The following is a 20,108-nucleotide window of genomic DNA, read 5'->3' as shown; positions in this document are numbered from 1 at the left end:
ATCAATCTCAAAAGATAGGTCAAAACAAAGCTATTTTAAAATACACACAAAAACAATTTAATTGGTGAATTATGCTACAATTTTGTGCCTTCTTACATATTGTTCACGAGGATTATTGGTAATGGATTGACATAACCTAAATGAGGTTCATATTATGTCACAAACTTGAAAATAAAGCCAAGGCAATTTAGAATAAACTGAAGCTTGATATTCAATTAATTCGAACTGAATCTCTGGTATCTTTTAAGTAGAACCTTCCTTTGGGTGAAATGCTTTCTACAGTTCTTCTCCCAGAAAGACAATGTCAACAAAAGTCCAAAGCCCCATCCCTGAGAGGAAATCTTCCCCTTTATGTTTTGGGATATGGAGCAGGAATGACCCACACTTCCTGTCATTGCTTGAAAATATTCACAACATTTTTACTGTTTCTTGTCATTTCTGTTACACATGTAATTAAAACAATCAGCAGTTTATAGAGGAATTCTGTGCGTTTCAAATGCCTTCCTGCAGTGGGGGCTTTATTTCACTTTGGTTGGATATATTATTTTGACAGTCAAAATGTACTTTATGGACAGGGTTTCAGTGTATTCTGATGAGAACAGCAGCAATGGCATAAAATTGAGCGATTTTATTCTGTCCCAATCTGCATCAGCTATTGAGTCTTGATAACTCCTGTGTGCAAGTTCCCATGCGAATTTAGCAGGAGAGTCAAGATCCAAGGGTGGGGGCTGTGTAACACATCTGATCCCCTACATGCAGCATTTCGGCATTGATTAAGAGATTACACTCACAGCTGCCACCAGTGATTTCCAATGACGTATGTTGTCGATGGTTGCACTCGGTCCATTTAATCCTTGACTCATTTGAGGGCATTCTCGGCACAGGAAGGTGGGCGATGGTGATGCCATGGGTCTGTCCTAACTGCGGTGACCAGCTCTTGTCAGCCTTCCTGAGTGTGGAATGGAGCTGCAGGCTGTGTGAGCGTTGGTGCGCACAGAACTGTTGCTAGTAGTGAAGCGTCAAGTGAAGGTGAGACACTTGTCTCCCTCTGGAGCACAGATTGGAGAGCTTTACTGCATTTGTGAATGAGCCCTCGCCCTTGCATGCTAGCATGTTGTGGCGCGCTCATCCTGGTGATAGGGGAGAAGAGGCTATGGGTGTCGGATATTGTGTACTGCACTGATGAAAGGCTTCAAGCTTGCCTGGTAAGTAGAAGCGGCAGCGTCCGCAGCTCAGTCAATCTACTCAGCGCATACTCAAGAGAATTAGCTCGGCCCAGTTTTTCTGGGAGAGATGCAGAATACTAAATCACTGCTGGTAACTACCCTTCTTCCATTGTTTGCGTTATAGCTGCAGAATATCATCGGCTATTGCCAGTACAAATCCGAGCTAAATCAAAGAGAAAGACGTTATTAAGGGCAAAATCCGTTACAAGTTCTGAGTGCTGTCAGATTCGTAACAATCTGTGTACTATTTTATGAGTGTGTTGCAATATACTTTACGGAAGTTAAGGCTAAGTATGCGTTTATAAGAAGGTCCTGATAAAACTTTGCATTTGTCCAGATTGAATGACTTTGTATGCTGTATTTCATCCAATCTCGTTCTACTGTGTAACAATCTGAACTATGTGTATATTTTGCGGAAGTGACTTGAATGAGACTCTGACAGCACTTTCAGTGATAGTTTCCCGTTAGCAGATAATCCTGTTGCCGCCCATAGTTTGATGAATGCAAATACATGCTGGAGACTGGATTCCACCCCCCCCCCCCCCCCCCCCACTCCGTAAAATGGTTCGGGATCAGATTTTTCAAACAGTACCACTGCATTAGTACAAGTATGCCCAGTACAAGTATGCTGTATGTTTTATGGTTGCCAGTGTTACGACCGAGGTGGGAGTCATGCATTGTCAATTCAGACCCATTACTCCACAGGTCATAGCATATTATTAAAGTTTTCCCACCTGCTGGAAATTAGCCAAATTAAACATTTCTCCTTGTCTCAAGAGACAATGGGTAAGCGCCTGGAGGTCGTCAGTGGTTTGTGGAATAGCGCCTGGAGTGGCTAGAAAGGCCAATTCTAGAGTGACAGACTCTTCCACAGGTGCTGTAGATAAAATTGATTGTCGGGGCTGTTACACAGTTGGCTCTCTCCTTGCACTTCTGTCTTTTTTCCTGCCAACTGCTAAGTCTCTTCGACTCGCCACACTTTAGCCCCGCCATTATGGCTGTCCGCCAGCTCTGGCGATCACTGGCAACTGACTCCCACGACTTGTGATCAATGTCACAGGACTTCATGTCGCGTTTGCAGACGTCTTTAAAGCGTATACACGGACGGCCGGTGGGTCTGATACCAGTGATGAGCTTGCTGTACAATGTGTCCTTGGGGATCCTGCCATCTTCCAGTAGTCTTTAAGAGATGGGTGTTCAAAGCACTTTGGTTGCAGCACGAGTCACACAGTTCTTTCAACAAGGAGTGTAGCAACAGGTCTGTCTGGATTTTAAAATTGGTAGTCTTTCAGTAGAAACTATACTGAGAATTCCAGCAAACACAATCAGACAATAGAGAGTCACTTCTGAAACAGAAATTTCTTAGAGTTTGGAAGTAAAAAAAAAGAAGGAATTTGCTACTTCCAACAATACAAATGTTCTTCTCTCCTTAAGCAATACAGAGCCTGAAGATAAATGCAGATTTTTCAGTTGAGAGCGGGATCCTTCCTTTAGTCTAGAACATGCTTCGCTGGTCTCCAGTTCAAACCAGTTATAGCCAGTCTTTACATACAGGTTACAGTACACCATGTGACCTCATCTCTGTCTCCTGCTGTTGTCTTGGAAACGGGTGCAACTGCTGGCACACTCTGCCCCTTAGTTTTTAAAGGCACACTGTTTTTAAAAAGAGGAGGGAAAAAACAGTTCCATGACACCAGTTTCATTAAGTAATTGGGTTGCCAAATTTGGACATAATCCTGGGGGTGTGGGCATGTGACATTTGATGGTGTAATGCTTACCCGGAAATGTTGTTGCATTTACCTTGTAAGGTTGGGTCCCTGTAGTTGAGGTCTTTGTTTCCTGTTGTTGTAGTGTGCAAAGGAAACCCGATGGAGCCTGAATGCCGGACCCAGAAGTCCGACCCAGCCCAAACCCGACACGTCGTCAGGACCCATCGGGGTCGGGTTGGGTAGCAGGCCTTTATCCATGTACTGACGTAACAGGACAGGCTGAGTATCAGGAAATTTCCCAAGTTCTGCAATGAATCATTCCGATCATTGTATTCTCTGCTGCCCCAGAGTTTGTTCATTTTATTTTCTATCATGGTTCTTGTAATCTGTTGAAATGTTCATCTTGCTTGCATCATTTCTTCAGGTTTGCAAAGCTGGACTTTGCAGAGCTGTACCATAATATATGGTCCCAGCTATGCTCTGTGTAAAGCAATGTCTTTCCTTTTGCTAGCACATCTGAATGTTTGTGCCTTAAAGGAAAACATATTACCACTATATGATTGAGTCCATTTCCAGCAAAACATCATTAATATTACAAAGGAATGTTTCAGCTCGGCCAAGGGGCCATTGCATTTGTTCCGTAATGATCTGCTTTTATTGTGAGTTAGATACCAGGTGGTTTTCACTGAGCCAGTGGGAAATTTAGTATCCTCAATTAGGATATTTTCAGAGTGCTTTTTTTTTCTGCAGATTAGTGAATACAATTTACTGCCATGTTATAGGTACACAAGTAGACTTGAGAATGAGCACAAATTTTTGACAAGTCATTAAAGTAAGCAAGGTACAGCCAGCCATAAGGAGCGAAGCCCTGAGAAACAATAGTTTCAATCAAGTTTGTGACAGCTGGGAATCCTTTAATGTCCATCACAAGATAAGGTTGAAACCATTTTCTTTTATTTGATGTGCTCAGTCTTGTACTTTATTAAATGATTGATGAAGTCAGACCCTTTTGTTTGTTCCTCAAGCTAGCTTTCTCAGTATGATCATCAGTTCCATTATTAAGCCAAGCTGCACAAGAATATTTGTACTTATTTTTAACAAATCAATATCTGCTTAATTTCTTTTGTGTTGGAACAATAACGCAGCTGATGATGTAATAGTTTCTCGGTAATTGTAAATGCAATAGATGGTGTTATGATACTCGTTTCTTGAGTATGGGACATAATGCCTTGATAACGATTGTGGGGAAGGAGGGAGTGGATTGAAACAAAAATATAGGCGCCTGCCACCATTTTTACAGCAATGGGTTGTGAAGTGTGTGAATATCTGATCTTGTAGAGGCAGAATACTTCATTAAAATATTTATATCGGGCTCCCAAAGTGCAATTGGGCCCCTAATTTTAATTTAACATTTGCTCTGCAGGTTTCCCAGGGCTCAGAAAACCTGGCAGAAAGATGGAGGCAGTAGCTGGCGGCTTCACTAATTTCCCCCGGTCCCTCAAGGAAGCCTTCGACCTCCCCTCTGCCGATTTGTGACCTGTCTCCAACCCCTGCCGGGATTGGTGACCTCCTGCCCCACCCCCATCCCAAGCCCCAGCCTGTACCTCCTTCCTCCTGATTGCCAGGGACCATCCCGATAGGTTCCTTGCTGTGGTCTCCTGCTGCTGGTTTTTCTGCCCAGCAGCCTGTCAATTTAGGAACATAGGGAATAGGAGCAGGAGTATGCCATTCAGCCCCTCAAGCCTGCTCTGCCATTCAACTAAATCATGGCTGATCTACCTCAGCGCCATTTTCCCACACTATCCCCATATCCCTCGTGTTACCTTCTTGTGTGTTTTGCCCTGATAGCTGTTAAACACCCCTGTACTATAAACAGGCTGGTTTAACAGAAATATAAATTATATTCATTGTAAAACAAAATACATTTAAAGGCTTTTAAGTGGTGGAAATTTGATAGACTTCAACATCCTACTGTAGTTACTACTTGTGCATTTATACAGAAAAGAACTGCTTCTTATATACTTGCAAGTGCATTGCATGTGCATAGTCATTCTACATTTGTAGAACAGTCACAGCCAACTGGTGGGGAAGTACAAACAGCTGGGATTATTTCCTCTGATCAGATTTCAAACTAAAATCACTTTCTCCTTACCCTCAGTGTTGCCTGAACTGTGCGTGTACAGAATCAGGCTGATAAATGGAGTTAAGATACAGATCAGCCATGATCTAATTAAATGGCGGAACAGTTGAAAAGAATGTATGGCCTACTCTTGTTCCTATGTTCCTGTGAAATGGGAGAGTCATAATGGACTAAATCTAAACACTTGATGCAAAGCTCTGTTTGCTTTTAGCTCGAAATTACTGTATGCATTCGACAAGTATTTTATTAGACGTCAGTATATGGGAGTGGAATGATGTGTGGAGAAATGAACGGTGGGTTTTCCTAGTTTTGTTTCTAAGTCATAACCCCTCTTATGTATTAGCTTCTTATGGAACAAATTAAACTGACTTCAAATTTCTGTTTGGTTCCATATTTCACAGGTAGAAATATCAACAGTGATTTCATGCATTGCTGACAGGGTAATTGCAGATATTTCATTAATCAGCTCCAGACAGATTCTCAATAAATGTGAGCATAAAGAAGTATTTATTGTGCCTGACCTGTTCGAGTAGTGTGTTTAGTTGAGGGTCTTTGACAATAACAGTTTATTCCAAGAAATATATATATTCAATTTCATATAAGAGGTAAGCAGAAATTACTGGAATTAAACTGAAGTGATTTACTTTTAACTAAATTACTATCAGGAAAGGGCCTTTCCTGTGTTTACTTATTAGGTTATATTGCTGACTGACTTTCTTCTGGACTCAGATCCCAAAATTTTCCAGGTCAGCTTTAACGAATAATTAATTACTTCCCAGCTTATTTGTGGCCTGGCAAGGGAGCTCACCAAAGGTCAGAATGGTGGGTGGGCAATAGCATGTGATAGCAGCCCTTAAAGGGGATTTGAAAGGCAAACTTGATTTCCACAGACCGTGACATCTCTATAATGCAGATGTCCTGAGAGAAAATTACACAGATTTGTGATCACTCTACCAGCGAGTTCATTTCCCCAGGCCATGTGAGGTCGGCATACCAAGAGCCATGGATCTGTTTAATACCAAGGTGGCCAATCATAGGTGGAAAAAAACTGCATAAAAAAACAGCAAGTAATAGCAGAAGCCAGAACTAAAAAGAAATTTTAAAACAGGAAGATTAATAAAGGGTAAAAATTGTATAACTTTTTAGAAAGCTGCATTTTTCACAGAGCTTTGCTTAGATCCCCTGAAGATGGTTGAAGGGACTGCCTAGCCCAGTCCTCTCCTGAGCAGCTGGAAAGTTATGCAAGGTCTTGTTCCAATCCATTATAATATCTAAGCTCCTTTTTGGAGAGACCAATTCACAACTGACAGAAAATTGCTATCTGCACTAACCAGTGTAAATCTGGTTATATCAGGAATGTTCAGGCTTTTTACTCTTCATCTGTTAGATAAATTAAGGGCCACATGAAAAGATTTAATCCATGCTCCCATTAATTTGCATATATCCAGTTGCTGATAGCAATATAGGTCTGTGTATTTTGCTTAAGAATTTATTGATCAATGATGCAATACCATCAAGATCAGTCTTTTCTGAAGCACTAGGCCCACTAAATTCAAACAAGACATCCCAACAAATAAGGAATGTCAGCGTAGATACAACTGAATTGACGTTTGTGGGCCAGTTTACAGAATTTGGGCCTTGCATTATTTGACTATTCCTGAATTACCCAATTTACCTCTACAATTTAACCTTGAATGTTGATGGGGTTTCTCCCTCAATTGCATAATCTTGGAACTGAATTCTACAGCCTCGCAACTTTTCCATGACCATCGTTGGGGCTGATTCTTGATTCATCAGTAGGAAGTGCTATTTAAGATGGATGGTAATTTTGCCACTGAACCTGAACTTCCCCCGACCATCTGGGCATTTCGTTGAACCCAGCTGAGAACAGAAAATACAACTTGCTTGAATGCAGATAACCAAGTTTAAACAAGTGGGACACCTTGGAATTTAAATTTGAATCCCTCAGGATTCAACTGCTTGACTCCATGACTTGGTTCACGCAAAATAGAAAAATGACCTGTTTTCTATCATCGTCAATCTTTAACCAAATTAACACAGAAACAAACAAGACCAAACTCTGGTACTTTTAGTTTAATTTTGCTCCTTGCTCTTCCAGAAGCAACTAATTCTCTACTCATCAATCCTAACACTGATTTAAAAAATGTCACCGGTCATCAGCAACTATTTTTTGTGCTGTAATTTAGTTTTGAGACATTCTAAATCCACTTAACACAGTGTCAAACAAAATGCACTAAACTTGTAATGTTGCTTGTCTTCTATCTGCATTATGGAATATGACAAGATAATAAATCAGAAGAGCCAAAGAATGTGCACAGTTGGCATAGTATTCACATTAATCATATAAATTATACTTGAAAATTGATCAGAGATTAGTTTACTTGTGATGGAAAATAGTCTTAGTTTGAAATTTAAATGAATAACAAATTATACAATGTAACAATATTTTGAGAAGTTGATTATAGATGTTAATTGTACTGGAGATTGGCTAAATGTTGTTACTGTGTTATTAAATTTCAAAAACCCCAGTAATTGACCTGGAGAATGCCAATTTTTTAATATTTAGAAAACAAAGAAATATAACTTATACACCACATATTATAGTGTTTAAAAACTTCATTGTAACTGTAATGATTCACTGCCATAGTCTTGCTGTCTCAGGAATTCCTTTTTGACAGATTAAAAGGTCTAATTCTTCATAATCAGTCGACAGAATTGATGGTCAAACATAGAATTGAACTTAGTTCTCTTGAGAACTGAATCATACAGCACGTGCAGTATTTCAATGCTGTAACGTCAGAATGGTTTTGTGGAAAACTAAAATACTAAATAATAGAAAATAGAGGTCAATGAGTTAAGGAACAGAGATTCTAGAGCTCTTCAACAAAAATGAGTGAGGGACTTACTGGTGTCAAGGAGGCTAACAAATTCATAGAATTACATCTCAAACTATGAGATCAAAGCCCAAGTTCTTTAGAAATCTTAGTTAAACCTAAGATTATACTATACTTTAGCTCGTTCCCTAATTATCAGTTCAGCTTGGTTCTTTTATTAATTTTGAAACACAACTCTGCCTTCTTAGAATTGGTAGAGTCCCATTGTATCAATGATCCAATGTTTAAAAAGAGGCATTAACCTTCTTTATTACATAAGTCTTGCAAAATTACCAGAAAATAATTTGCCAAGCATAATGGTCTTGTCTACATTGTATTGAAAGTGGGCACCTGGGAGTGAGTTCTAAGCCTGTAATCTAAATGAAAGTCCTTATTATTTTGAAGTCATCCCCAAACAAGAACCAGAAATTCCTAAGCCAATTCCAAGTTTGTTCTGAGTTATTTGATCTTCTCTGGGCTGGCAATACAATTGGCATATTTGGGCTAGAGAGGAAAAATCTGCCACGGTACCCACTCCTAATTATCTGCACTCATCATGTGAGAACACTATTTGCTTCAGCTGTAATGCTTAGAATAGTCAAACACCCTGCTAACATTCTCCATCTGCACTCACACATGAAGTGTGGCCACTTGGGTAAGATACTGGAACGTTTGTGGAACTATATCCCAACAAGAGTCAGTCCCTGAGGAAATTAGAGATGAAAATTGGGCACTTTTGTTTTTAAGCTGTAACTGAGCTGCTATTTCACTTAGTCTAAGACTAAATACTTCTCTCGGAGGATGCTTGCTGTTCGTATTTTGTTGGTTTTCCTAGGAAAAACCTGCAATAATCTGTATTAATATGTTGACTCATTGAAACCTGAGTGTATTATGATTTATTGGTACATGGAAATGAGAAATAATATAATTCAAGATTGGAGGACATCTTGAACATGGACTAAAAATTTTGTTTTTGAATGGCATGAGCCCTTAAATTAAATATCCCCTTTTACTTGGCCACCATTCACATTTTTATGATGTGTAGTATGGTGTCAGGAAAATAATTAGAATTGTCAGTTAAGAGGAGAGCTGAAATTACTTTTGAAGACTGCAAGAAACGGTTGTGATTCTCATCCTTGCAGATTAATGTTGCCATGTAATTCACAGAAAGCTGTAATCGAGAGAATGGTGGATGGCTGGAAACTGTTCAAGGCACAGGTCTTGGTATGGGGTTCAAATGGCATTACAAACTACTGGAACAAAGCCTGATTGGTTTTTAACCATTGTCTGAACCCCAATATGTGATTATTGAAAGTGCCTTTTGTTTTGAATAATATATACTGTCATTGTATAAATAATTATCAAATTAGTGACATCATCATTGCAAACCTATTGAGTGAAAAATAATAATGACTGATGGAGTATTATATGGTTAATCTTCATTAACAGGAAATAAATGGCTCCGGTAACTTACACAGGCACTGCCCCGTTGTGTGTTGCGCCTTTAGAACATATCCATCGAAGTCATTTTTTGAAAGAAATTTTTCCTTCCATTTTTTGTCTGTCTTCACTTATCTTCCCTACCCATTTATTCTGGAGGCTTTGAATCATGCTGAGTCACAGATCCAGGAGCAAGAATGGCTTCCCTTGACCCTCACCCCTCCCCACCCACCCTCTGAGTGCTGGTCATTCTTCAGGGATGAGTGTGAGTTCTCGCAAGCTGTTGAACTCTGAGAGCCATCACCATTCCTGTCATCATGTCATCACTTCACATCTATGTATACACTTCCCAAAGTGGTCACTAATTTGCATCAAGTGAGAGATCCCAAGCTTTTTTTTTTGCAGGACAGGACTTCTCTGACAAGTGTGGCAGCTACTGCATTATGAGCTGCAGTGAAGTCCGATAATTCAGCACGGACCGGTTATCGATCTTGGCACTCATAGTTTATAAGTTAGTAGCGCATTTTGACAGCTGCATTACTTATTTTTATATATTATACATAGTTTGTATACAACTTTAGTACTTTCCCATCAGAATTTATCTTGTTATTGCTAAGTGTAGCCATTATGGTGACAAGTCTTTTTCATGTACCCCTTGTCACTTCGATTGTGAGAATAAGACAGTTTAATGATCTGAAGTGGATTACAACAACAATATATATAGCACTTTTTTAATGTAATAAACCATTCCAATGCACTTCACAGGAGCATTATAAAGCAAAATTCAACACTGAACCGCATAAAGTAATATTGGGATTGATGGCCAAAAGCTTGGTCAGAATGGTAGGTTTTAAGGAGCATCTTAAAGGTGGAAAGCGAGGTAGAGAGGTGCTGAACTTTAGGGAGGGAATGCCAGAGCTTAGTGTCTTGGCAGCTGAAGGCACGGTCACCAATGGTGGAACAATTAAAATCAGGGATGCTCGAGAGGCCAGCATTAGATGAGCGCAACTATCCCGGAGGGTTGTGAGGCTGGAGGAGATTAGAGATAGGGAGGGACACTGCCTTGGAGGGATTTGTAAATAAGGATGAGAATTTTAAAATCGAGGTGTTGCTGGACCGGGTGCTAATGTAGGTCAGGGTGATCAGTGAACAGAAATTGGTATGAATAAAGACATGAGCAGCAGAGTTTTGGATGATTTTAAGTTTAAGGATAAATAATTTTCCAAATTTTGGAGATTATTAAAACAAGCAAACAGTTATCAATGAGATGGCTGTTCCTGCTTCTCCCCACAGAGTTTGTCTATCCTTGGTGTGATGTTCGACAATGCACTCATAAATCATTCTCCACTTCCAGACATGACCTATACTATCCTAACATGTGAAGCTACGAAGTACTGCAAAGTTTTGGCCAACGGCCTCCAGCAGAAAGATAACCTCTTTACGGATGACGAGCAGCAACTGCATTCATTTCACACAAATGTACCTGGATGCAAGACATCAATTTAAATTCGTAGCATGTAATATAACTCCAGACTAGAGTCATAGAGTTGTTTACAGCATTGAAGGAGGTCATATGGCCCATCAAGTCCATGTCAGCTCTCCATGGAGCAGTTTCGTCAGTCCTACTTCCCTGCTTGATCACCGTAACCCTGCAAGTTTATTTCCTTCAAATGCCCATCCATTTCCTTTTGAAACCATTGACTCCGCTTCCACCACCCTCGTGGGCAGGGAGATCCAGGTAATTACCACTCTGCGTTTTGAAAAAAAACTCTTCCTCATAATCCCTCTGCATGTCTTGCCCAAAACCTTCAATCTGTGCCCCCTAGTTCTTGTACTATCAGTTAATGGGAACAGTTTTTCCTTGTCTAACTTATCCAAGCCAGTAATAATTTTGTACACTTCTATCAAATCTCCTTGCTTCAGGTAGACCAACCCCAGCTTTGCCAACCTAACCTTGTAACTAAAATCCCCCATCCCTGGAACCATTCTGATAAATCCCCTCTGCTCCCCCTCAAAGACCTTGCATCCTTCTTAAAGTGTAGTGACCAGAACTAGATGCAATACTCCAATTGGGGCCTAACCAGAACTTTCTAATGGTTCAGCATAACTTCTGTGCTTTTGTACTCAATGCCTCTATTTACGAAGCCCAAGATTCCATATGCTTTGCTAACCACTCACAACATGTCCTGCCACTTTCGAAGATCCATGCACATGCATCTGTTCCTGCACACACTCTTCAGAACTGTACCATTAAGTCTATATTGCCTCACCTTGTGCAAAAATGCATCACTTCACACTTGTCAATATTAAATTCCATCTGCCATTTAACTGCCCATGCTACTAGCTTATCTATCTCTTGTTGTGGGCAATTCATATCATTCTCACTGCTTGTCACTGCTCCAATTTTGGTATCATCGACAAATTTCAAAGTTCTACTGTGTATTCCAAGATCCAAGTCATTTCTAACAAAAAAAAGCAGTGGCTCTGGCACTGACCCTTGGGGAACACCATGTCCATCTCCTCCAGTCTGAAAAGCAATCATTTGTCATGATTTGCTGTTTTCTGCCTTAAGCCAGTTTTTTTTTATCCAGTTGGACATTGACCCTATTATTCCATGAGCCTCAATTTTGTTACCAGCCTTTTCTGTGGTACTTTTATCAAATGCTTTCTTAAAATCCACATAGACAACATCCACTAAATTCCCTTCATCAACCTTCTCTGCTACTTCATCAAAAAATTTGATTAGATTAGTCAAGCATGATCTGCCTTATGGCAAATCTGTGCTGGCTGCCCTTAATTAACTCAAAGCTGTCCAAGTGCCTGTCGTTTTCCCCCCCAATTATTGTTTCTATAACCTTACCCATCACTGATATTAAACTGACTGGCCTGTAGTTGCTAGGACTGTCCATACATCCTTTCTTGAATAAGGGAGTCATATTTGCCACTCCAAACCTCTGGCACATCCTCCATATCTCAGGAAGATTATAAAGTCCAAAGACCCTGGTTGGCTTGTTTGGATGCTCAATATTTCAAAGCAGAAATGTTTCTATCATCTCAGCTGCAGTAGCCAGATCTTTTTGTTTATTTTCTTATGCTGCCAGTCATGTACACAGGAAATGTTTTATAGAAAAACTAAAACTTTCAAATCCCTAATATTTCATTGGCTCATTGGCAATTCAACATGCTGCAATTGATTGGGGATAACTTAAGTCATTGCAGCATTTTGCAAGCCTTTGAACTAGTCCCACACGAGCAAGGGGACAATTGGAAGTGAGGAGGCGTTCATGGAACAATGGACAGTCACTGGTTTGCTCACAATTTATCAGCAATTACCCACAGGCTCACAGATGTGCTGCTGATGATTGACGAGATCTTCATCCAATCCCTGGAAAACATCTCCGGCTGCCACTTATTCGCTTATTTCACAGACCGACCGCCTGGAAAGTCTCTATGGACTCCTAGGGGTCCACAGACACAAGTGTGAAAAAACACTGCCCAAGTTAGCAAGTGCAGGCAGGATATTTGAGTCACAAAAGCATCACAACTAAGCCTGATCCTCTCCAAACATGCACTTTCCAGCAGGATTCACTAGTCAGTGATCGGGAGCAGGAATTCCTCTTCCTAGCCAAAGGGCACTGAAAGCAATGTAGTGCCCCTACTAGTACCACTTCAGTTCAGATCAATTAACTCAACAACAATAACTTGCATTTATATAACATATTTAGCAGTTATGAAGAAGTCCCATGGTGTTGCAGATAAGCATAAGGAAGTTGGATGCCGAGCCAGAAAGCAAAAGATGAGGTATGCTGACTGAAAGCTTGGTCGAAGAGGTAGATTTTGAGAAGGTTTTTAAAGGAAGCGAGAAAGGTGGAGGGGCAGAAACATTTAAGGAGAGAATGCCAAAATGTGAGACCCAGACAACTGAAGGAAAACAACAGAAACTTGGAATTAAACCTCAGTCCTTCTGGTCCATATGGCTCCATTAAATGCCTAATGTTCCAGCTGAGCCTACAAGGAGAGTGGAAAGTGCTCTACTTTTGTTTTATTCTGTTGTTTGCCATGCACTGAATCTGCAGATTTTTGGAGACTTTAAATTGATCTTAACTACTGAGCATTGATCTCTGTTTGGAATTAGCAGCTGTAGTAATATTTGCTTGTACTGTTGCTGTGCTGGAAGATACTGCATATTGTATTGCTGTCTTTTTTGTTGCAATTTTTCAACTATATTACCGTAAGTAAAAACTGCTACATAGTCTTATGTCCTTTGCATGGCTGGTAAGTATATTTTTAAAATCTTGATCTTTATTAGCAGTGCAAAGAGATTTATACCGTTATTTGCTAAGAAATATATTAATTGTCCCAGTACTGATGTGATACATTGTGCTTAACACAAGCTGGAAGCTGCAGAATTATTTTTGTTTTCGTGGTAAAATATGTTAACCTTGGTCAGATTGTTCTTCCTTCACAAAAGATAATTATGTTTTAATCAGATTGTCTAGATGTGCTTATGTCCGCTTCCCTCCCCCTCCCACACATGCACTCATGTATGCAAGGATCGATGAGACAACCCAAGCTACTGCTTTTTCTAGCTGTAATGGATTAGATTATAACAGTCAAGATGGAGGGATGTGGGCAGGTTTTGACAGTGCAGGCGCTAAATCTGACTGCAGCTAGTGATTTAAAGGAAAATTACTCGAGATGCAATTTTTAACTCGTACAGCTGTACTTGATTCAGGAGCCTGAGAGAATATATTGTATAAATGCTACTGATTTAAAGCTGTAGTGCACTATAGGTCTAGGCATAGGCTTTGAGTATTTCATTGGGTTAAACACTGGGGTTCAGTTCCAGCCTGGAGCAATGGGATAGCAGAATTCCTCATTCTATGATGGCTGCTGAGGAGGGAAATTACGGAAATAGTCATTTTATTTTTCTTTGGTAATGCGATGAAGTTTGATGTAATTTGCAGCCTTACATCCTGGAGTTTGCTAAACAGTTTGAGTTTCAATTGAGTTCTTTGAGAGCATCGGTGCACAGCTCAAATATCAGTCAAAGATAATTGGTTTGGAAAATGAAAATGTCGCATTGGTGCTGTAGGATGAGGGTGCCAATTTTTCAAAGCTCGAGAGACCAGAAAAGCTTGTGTAGTGGCACAAAACCACAAGCTGCCATTTTCAGCAGAGGAGATCTGATTTCCCCAGTGCACAGATATGCTGCCTCTTTGCGATATTCTGCAGCCCATTCCAAATGATGATCGATAGATTTGTACCTCCTGAGCAAACTTAGAATGAAATTGGAGTTCAGGGAGCTCAACAATTGGATTAATTTAATACCCAAGCACTGTATCCAAACCACAAAAAAGTGTGTCACTTAACAGCCGAACCAACAAAACTCATGTTATAACTGCTATTAAAAACTCAATAGTGCAGTAAAGGCTGAGAATCCACTCACCTGGCAGGGGAGAGACCTTGATCCTGCAGCAAGTGTTGTGTGTTTTTTTTTGTGTTTTGGGGGCCGGGTTTCAGCGCTGTTTTTCAGCTTTTCACCCCTTTGGGTTTGGAATTCTCCTGTGGTTGTTGTTTTCCTGCTGGTTTGGGTCTTGGTGCATACCTGGCAAGACTTCAAGCAAAAAATGGCTGCAACCAGCACTAGAACTCCAGGCCAAGGAGTGCATAAGACTGTTAAGGTGGCAGTGAAAAATGGCAAAGGTGGTGCACCTATGGACTGGACCTTCTTCAATAAACACGTCCTTTTTGAATGCTGTGGATTCAAAGCTGTGGACATCTTCTGCTTGCAGGATTTCCCTAGCAGTGGCTACTTTGACGTGACATTCAAAAACGTGACTTGGATACGTGAAATTCCTGAAGGTCTTCTGGAGAGAGGAAACCAGGCGCCGCTGTTGATCCTCACAACAGAGCCGCTGTTTACACTGCCATCACAACGGAACCGGTTAGTGACCACCTCTACAGCCCCTGTGTTCATGTCGTGGGTGTGCTCACTTTCCTCGCCAGGTATGTTGAGATGGCCGGGAGCAGCATCGAGGTCAAGGACCCGTTCGGGATTTGGACCAGCAAACAGCAGGTCAAGGTGACTTTGAAAGTGGACACCAGCAGAGCCATCCTCTACCCTCCCTCCAGCTTCGCTATCAGGAGAGGTCGGGGCTACTTGATCTACACGAGGCAACCCAGGGTTTGTCATACCTGTGGCAAATATGATCATGTGGCAGTCAACTGCAGCACAATGTTCTGTAAGCAGGAAGACCATTAGACAAAGGACTGCAAGCAGAATAAGTGCTGCAATCTGTGTGATGGAGCAGGTCACCTTTACAAGACCTGCCCAAAACACTGCCTCAGTTACGCACAGCTGTCGAGAACCAAGGAGAGGCATGCGTAAGGAATGGTGAACGTAGCTGGTGCTGCAAAGGAGACCAGCAACCCTCCCCCTACCAAGCCTTCCAGCAAGGAAAATTTCTCTGAGGAAGACCAGGAGAAGAAAGAAAGAAGAGGGAGCTGCAGCAAGCTGCCAAACATCAAACCTGTGCCCAGAGCTGTTTCCTCAGCAGACAGAATCAATGGAGGAGGAGCCAACAGAGGGACAACCTGGCAAGTGGTCAAGAGGTAGACCACAAGAAGGCGGCCCAAAAAAGGGAGCAGGCCACCACCTAAACAAGTGGCAAGAGGAGGCTAATGGCTGAAACGGACTACAGCAGCTGCTCTTCATCGGATGAGGAAGGGCAGGAAATTCAATACTAGCAAAAAAAGTGGCAGAATGCAAAGGTCCCCAATTCTGAAACACTGGAAGCAGTGAAGGGCTCAGTGCACCCCTCCACAAAGTTCCAAGTGCAGTGAGACGCCCTGCATACCCCAGCTCTGGGAAACAGGGAATAGTGCAGCACCCAGCACATCCCAACTCTGGGAAGCTGGGTGCAGCAATGTCCTCGAGGAAGAACAGGGGAAAGACACCACCAGCAGAGGACAATACAAACCTGTTCTTTAACTAACTTATCTTTCTCCTCAGTTCAGCTGCTTATCAAATCTTAAGAGTTCTGCCTGAAGAACATTTTCTGTTTTCCAAAGACCCGACCTCTCTTCACAAATAAGCTCTCCAAACTAATTTTCTGTACATTTTGATAGCAACATTATAACAGTTGAACTGAAGAAATGCATGTCACTAACTTACAAATGCTGTGTACAAATTGATTTACAAAGTTGTAAAGTTATTTCATTTTTGATTTTGGTACAGTGAATATTGTTAGGTTGGCCATCAGAAAACAGGATATGGGATGAGTTTATCTTTGGCTGTTGGTCTTGGGATTTGGACAAATAAAAACATCCAAAATGAGGCTGAATTTTTGATCTTAGTGTTCCAGATGTGCCTGGCTTCAGCTCAAAGTGGTAGAAAGTGGATTCACACTCACATTTGCTACACTATAATTGGTGTTGAGATGATTCCCCAGAGGAAGATGGTGTCATGAACACTTGCTACGCTGCATGCTGAATTTTTTTAATCCATTGGCTGGAAACTTGAATTAACTTTTAACAAAAAGGTTTAGATTAGATTAGAGATACAGCACTGAAACAGGCCCTTCGGCCCACCGAGTCTGTGCCGACCATCAACCACCCATTTATACTAATCCTACACTAATCCCATATTCCTACCAAACATCCCCACCTGTCCCTATATTTCCCTACCACCTACCTATACTAGTGACAATTTATAATGGCCAATTTACCTACCGACCTGCAAGTCTTTTGGCTTGTGGGAGGAAACCGGAGCACCCGGAGGAAACCCACGCAGACACAGGGAGAACTTGCAAACTCCACACAGGCAGTACCCAGAATCGAACCCGGGTCCCTGCAGCTGTGAGGCTGCAGTGCTAACCACTGCGCCACTGTGCCGCCCTGTGAGCAACTCAAATGGCCACCAAAATTTGCATCAAAATCCCTTGCATTCTACTGCATTGAAAGGGAATCGAAATGTCGGGCTAGTCCCCTCCAGCACAGTGACTTGAGAAGTTTAGAGTGCCTCACCTGGCCACTAAAGGCAATCTTGGGACATTAAATTGGTGCAGACTGACCACTCAAAGGTAATCACTTGAACAATGGGACCCTAATTGAAAGAAAGAGAATTACAAGACATGAACCAATTAAGTTGCAAGACAGAATCATACTGAGCCATTATGTGACAGGCCCACCATCTGTGTGTTCTAAGCTGGCTGTTCTCTCTCTGCAACAGACCAGCAACTAACACTGATCAGAAGAGACCCAAGAGGGGGCCTCACTCACACTCTTCCCCCACTTCCCCCTCTCCTCCTCCCTCCCTTCATCTACCACCGAGTTTATCCGGAAGACAACTGAGTCACCACACTCCACAGACTGTATACCCCATTAATTTAATTGCTCTGGGCTCTAATCTGAACAATCTATCCTTCCCCACTCTGTAACCTATTTGTGAACCTTATGTGTGTAAGTTGGAGCATAATTTATTATTTTACTTAGATTGGTTTAGTACAATAATGATAACCTCTTTGTTAAACTCAAGAAAACCTGTGCAATTGGTTCTTTTATGATCATTGCAGGTAAATAGTGAAACACTTACTGAATTAGCAAGTACAATCACTTTTGAAAAGAAATAAACACTTGCGGTCAAACGAGGAGAGGGACAAGAGGGGAGCCCTTTGACCCCTCCTCACCTGATCACAACAATGGGGAAACTTGATCAATGAGCTAGTTGTGAAATGACTGTGGCAGAAGCCTGAAGTACTTGTCATGAGCAATTTTGTATTTAAATCAACTTTGTTTTTTTTCCTTTGAAACAATTTCATGGGACATGATTTCAAATATTGAAATTTTCATGACTGAGATTGCTAGATTTTTGTTGGGTAAGGGTATCCAGGGATATGGAGCCTGAACAGGCAAATAGAGTTGAGGTAGATATCTGTCATAATCTAACAAGCTGGAGGGGCTGAATAACCTACTCCTGCTTGTATGTCTTCTGTGTCTAATTTTTGTAAAGCAAAAGTATATGAAGCAACCAGAAATCTTAATTACATTAGGTAATATTGGTATGAAGAAAATTCACAGTGCAGGATTTGAATTTCTGGCTACAAGTCCCATAGGCCAAGTTACTACATAATTCAAGGGGGGGTGGGGGGCGGTGGTGGTGGTGGTTGGTGACTAGAGTCACAATGAGGGAAGGAACTGAAAATTCAGCAGCTGAATTGAAGAGTGGCTTGGCAGAGTCTTGTGAATAGATGGTCTACAATGGTGCATGATATTTCTTCCTTTTGGGCCTCCTTATCTCGAGAGACAATGGATACGTGCCTGGAGGTGGTCAGTGGTTTGTGAAGCAGCGCTTTGGAGTGGCTATAAAGGCCAATTCTAGAGTGACAGGCTCTTCCACAGGTGCTGCAGAGAAATTTGTTTGTCAGGGCTGTTGCACAGTGCATGATATAGTGCTGGTTAAAGAGGGAAGAACAGTTAACATCTCATATTTGATATCTGACTGGGTATGCAGTAGGTGGTGAGGGAACCAGCATGAGGGAAAAACATACTTGACCTTGTCCTCACCAATCTGCCTGTCACAAATGCATCTGTCCATGACCGTATTGGTAAGAGTGACCACTGCACAGTCCTTGTGGAGACTAAGTTCTCTCTTCACATTGAGAACACACTCCATTGTGTTGTGTAGCACTATCACCGTGCTAAATGGGATAGACTTGGAACAGATCCAGCAACTCAAAACTGGGCATCCATGAAGCGCTGTGGCCATCAGCAGCAGCAGAAATGTACTCAACTACAATCTGTAACCTCATGGCCCAACATATTCCCCACTCTACCATTACCATCCTGCCGGGGGATCAACCCTGGTTCAATGAAGAGTGCAGGAGAGCATTCCAGGAGCAGCACCAGGCATACCTCAAAATGAGATGTCAACTGGTGAAGCTTCAATGCGGGACTACTTGCTTGCCAAACTGCGTAAGCAGCATGCGATAGACAAAGCTAAGAGATCCCACAACCAATGGATCAGATCGAAGTTCTGCAGTCCTGCCACATCCAGTCGTGAATGGCAGTGGTCAATTAAACAACTGACAGGAGGCGGTGGCTCCATAAATATCCCCGTCCTCAATGATGGGAGAGCCCAGCACATCAGTGCAAAAGATAAGGCTGAAGAATTTGCAACAATCTTAAGCCAGAAGTGCCGAGTGGATGATCCATCCCAGCCTCCTCCTGAGGTCTTCAGTGTCGATTCACTCCACGTGATAGCAAGAAATGACTGAAGGCACTGGATATTGCAAAGGCTATGGGCCCTGACAACATTCCGGCAATAGTACTGAAGACCTGTGCTCCAGATCTTGCCGCGCCCCTAGCCAAGCTGTTCCAGCACAGCTACAACACTGGCATCTACCCTGCAATGTGGAAAATTGCCCAGGTATGTCCTGTACACAAAAAGCTGGACAAATCCACTCGGACAATTACCGCCCGATCAGTCTACTTTCAATCATCAGGAAAAGATGGAAGGTGTTATAGACAGTGCCATCAAGCAGCACTTGCTTCGCAATAACCTGCTCAGTCACTCTCAGTTTGCGTTCCGCCAGGGCCACTCAGCTCCTGACTTCATTGCAGCCTTGGTTCAAACATGGACAAAAGAGCTGAACTCGAGGTGAGGTGAGAGTGACTGCCCTTGACATCAAGGCAGCAT

At 41.8% G+C, this 20,108-nt stretch overlaps 1 protein-coding gene across 13 annotated transcripts in view; it reads left to right on the top strand.

Annotated features, from left to right (window-relative positions):
- The window catches only part of gramd1ba (GRAM domain containing 1Ba), a 590,058-nt gene that overhangs the window by 313,484 nt on the left and 256,466 nt on the right, over nt 1-20,108 (top strand). The window contains exon 1 of one of the 13 annotated variants that reach the window (XM_068053897.1): nt 870-1,205. The exons of the other annotated variants lie outside the window; for them this stretch is intronic. Coding sequence (XP_067909998.1) covers nt 1,183-1,205 — 23 coding nt within the window. The 5' untranslated portion in view covers nt 870-1,182. Of the gene's footprint in view, nt 1-869; nt 1,206-20,108 lie in introns of those variants that run through there. 13 annotated transcript variants of the gene reach the window in all.

This window comes from Heterodontus francisci, chromosome 22 (genome assembly GCF_036365525.1).
Source record: "Heterodontus francisci isolate sHetFra1 chromosome 22, sHetFra1.hap1, whole genome shotgun sequence".
NCBI lineage: Eukaryota > Metazoa > Chordata > Chondrichthyes > Heterodontiformes > Heterodontidae > Heterodontus > Heterodontus francisci.
The sequence above is the reverse complement of the archived record's forward strand: the minus strand, read 5'-3'. Positions and strand labels throughout refer to the sequence as shown.